This window comes from Leptinotarsa decemlineata, unplaced genomic scaffold (assembly GCF_025532065.1).
Source record: "Leptinotarsa decemlineata unplaced genomic scaffold, Ldec_3_MD MMD2_P_RNA_scaffold_4, whole genome shotgun sequence".
Classification (NCBI taxonomy): Eukaryota; Metazoa; Arthropoda; class Insecta; order Coleoptera; family Chrysomelidae; genus Leptinotarsa; species Leptinotarsa decemlineata.
Genome location: NW_027412531.1, coordinates 4828497 through 4832000, shown reverse-complemented (window position 1 = coordinate 4832000; position 3504 = coordinate 4828497). Strand labels below are relative to the sequence as shown.

General features: G+C 41.0%; 1 protein-coding gene across 1 annotated transcript; it reads right to left on the bottom strand.

Annotated features, from left to right (window-relative positions):
* Positions 1–2346: 2346 nt before the first annotated feature.
* LOC111504763 (uncharacterized) lies at positions 2347–3006 on the bottom strand. The gene has a single exon (XM_074186600.1). It carries the CDS (start codon positions 3004–3006, stop codon positions 2347–2349), a length of 660 nt encoding a protein of 219 aa, XP_074042701.1.
* Between the last annotated feature and the right edge of the window lie 498 nt (positions 3007–3504).

The window sequence follows — 3504 nt, the reverse complement described above, 5'->3', positions numbered from 1 at the left end:
TTTGCAATCTGTTTTTTTTATTTTGTATGATTTTTTATTTTTTATTCCTTATACTTGTAACTAACGTTATTTATTTATTTATTCATTCAACGACATTACAGAATATTGATCTATTCGTGGTAGGTCCAAAACATAGCATAATACAATGAAATATAATAAAATATACATTCAAAAGGAGACTACAATAAAAAATTTAAAAGTGCTCCCCAATGGCATGTTTTGTATTGTTTGTTATGATACTATGTAGTTTCTTATGATCTTACACCGGCCTCTACATAATCCTCCGCCGAGTAGAAGTAGTGTGACATCAATTATTTTCAAATTAGTATCTTGAACTTATGGGTAGACCGTTATTTAATATGCACTGACAATTTATTATACAATAACTTCAGGTCTCTAAGGTATTGCGTTCAGAAGTCAATAAACTATGTCTAGTTGGTCAAATCAAGTTACAATTTCTTGTGGTATAATTGTAATATAAATTATTTTTTGAAGTTTTTCTTTATTTCCATGAATATTCAGCAAACAATTGAGGAGGTAAATACACGACAGGGAGAGTATTTCTAGGTTTTCAAATATGGGGCAACAACTGTCACTATAATTGAATTTATATATTATTCGTAAAGCTCGTTTCTGAAGTCTAAAAATTCTCTCAGAGTCTACAGCCTTTCTCCATAGAGTTACACCGTAATTAATGTGAGAGTGAATTAAGCCAAAGTAGGCTGCCAGGTTAGCAAATCTGCTCGGTTTCCGTAATATGAGATTCGAGTTCAATTTTTTACTTAGGTTCTCAATATGCGCTGACTATGTTAATTTGTAATCCATAACAATAACAAGTAGTTTATCATCTGAATTGTTTGCAATCGTATTGTTGGTTGAAAAAACAATATTTTTAGTTTTGTTTTCATTGAGTTTCAAGCAATTGAAAACGAAGTACGTTTCAGCTTTTCTTGAAAAATCGTGTGAAGTTTCTTCCAAGTGAGCAACTTTCTTGCCAGAAGCATGAAGGGAACAATCAAGTGCATAATAAATACATTTGACTGAACACATGTAATGAAATATGTCATTGATGTAGACAATGAATAAAAGTGGGCCAAGGATAGAACCTCGAGGTACCCCAAAATGAATTTTCTCGATTTCAGAATAGCTGTTGTCTATAAGAACAGCTCGTCTCCTATCATTCAAGTACGATTCGAATAATTTCCATGCAGTACCGCGTCTACCGCAAAATTGTAGTTTGTCTAATAGTGTGTGAGAAACACAGTCGATGGCTTTGCTCAAGTCACACATAGACACCACCGTATGTTGACCAACATCCTCAACTATATCAGCCACAAGTCTTTGTATCGCTTGAACAATGGAACAGTTCTGGATGAAGCCGAACTGACTTTCATGTAGCGTTTTGTGTTTAGTAAAGAACGAAATTAAGCAGCTTTTTAAAATAATTTCAGAAATTTTACCAAATATTGGTATTATCGATATTGGATGATAGTTGTTGTCGGGACGGTGATAGGTAAATTATTATTCACACGTGTTCAACGATAATATTTATCAACACAACACAACTACAAAACACTACAGCAAAATAGCAAGAAGAATTTGAGGGACCGCGTGGTTTGCAGAACGGAGACCACGTGTTTGCAGGCCTAGCCCTGAGTGAATGGATTCGATGTTACTCACTCCACAGTTGGCATCAGAAAGAACTCCTGGTCTCTGGATTTCTCCTTAGGTGGCGACCCGGAAGTTCAGGTTAGCCAACGCACATTTTGAGAATTCGACTACTCGATTTTCGAGTGTTCGATTACATTGTTCGATTTGGATGACTGCTTGACAATAAAGAATTTACATGTTTTTATACTAAGCAGTTGAAGGAAAAGTCCCTACAGTACCCCCCTGTCAGTAGTGAACGAAATAATATTGAGAATGAATATGATATATGAGGAAAAGAAAATTTCGTAAACTGAAGTATTGAGAAAGAATACTAAGTGCGAGCCATTTGAGTTCCTGATAGGTGAATACATTTTTGCAACAATGAAAATGAGGCTGAAATTGGAATTGTTTTTTCCAAATAAATAGAATTTTGCAAAGATATAATTCGTGAAATGTTGAAGTTGATTCGCGAGTTTTAAATTGAAATCCAATTGCGATGAAGAAATGATGAAACTAGAGAAATTCAATTTTTTTGAGTATTTGAACGTGAATGTGCAAAAATGTATTGAACTGTATGAAACTGTTAAAGAGAATTGTGAAATTTGCGTGGATGAGAGAAAAAAAAGGTTTGCAATTTATTTCTTCTTGTGATTACTAATTGAATCGTCAAAATGAAAGAATAGGTTGCAAAATTATTCAATTGAAGCCTGCCTGGTAGCTTTCGGTGAATCGAACACGACGACCTGAGCGCGTCCTGAAGGCAGGTGGTGATGCTGGTTCTTGTTGTAACGGAGCTTGATTATCTCCTGGAATAGTAGGAATAAAGGTTTCGTCATCATCCAGATCATCTACGGGTGCAGCGATGTCCTCGGGGATAATGTAGGCTGGTTTGAGGCGGTCGCTGGATACTGGAACGTTTCTGCCTCGCATTGCAAAAGTGAAGTGTTTCTTGGCTCGGGAAACAACTTCGTAGGGTCCATCGTTGGGCAGCTGAAGCGGTCCTCCTGAAGCGTCGTGCCTGACGAAGACGTGGCTGGCGGTAGCGAGGTCTTTGAAGACAAAGAGCTTTCGCTCGCCGTGCCTGGTGCCGCTGACCGGCCTGAGTGCCTGGAAGTGCTGGCGTAGCTCACGTATGAAGTCGGCCGCGTCGTCTATGTCCCTGGTGGAGGTTGATGCTAGGAACTCGCCAGGAAGTCGGAGTGGTTCTACGTACACCATTTCTGCAGCGGTGGCCTGAAGATCTTCCTTCCAAGCTGCACGAATCCCCAAGAGAGCGGTCGGGAGCATAAGTGTCCACCGGACGGATTGCAGACACTTGATGGAGGCTTTCAGCTGTCGGTGGAGTCGCTCGACCATGCCGTTGGCTGCAGGATGGTATGCTGTTGTCCATAGTTGGTCAGTACCCAAGAGAGTTTGTTGAGGCGCCGGAACAGGTGAGACTCAAATTGTCTACCTTGGTCTGTGGTCAGGCGGAGTGGAACGCCGTAACGTGCGATCCAGGTGGAGTAGAACGCTCTGGCAACGGTCTCGGCTTCCTGGTCCTGGAGAGGTATTGCTTCTGGCCATCGTGAAAAGCGATCGACGCAGGTAAGACAATACCTATATCCCTCGGAGTACGGCATAACGATGAGGTCGATGTGGACGTGCTCGAACCGTCTAGAAGGTGCTGAGAAGTTGCCAATGGGTGTTGATACGTGTCGTGAAATCTTGGACTGCTGGCATAGCGAGCAGGCGCGAGCCCAAGCGCGACAATCTCCGTTGATGGAGGGCCAGACATAGCGCTGTCTGACGAGCTTGGTGGTCGCTCTGACCCCAGGATGCGACAGCCCGTGGATGGCATCGAAGGCTCGTCTG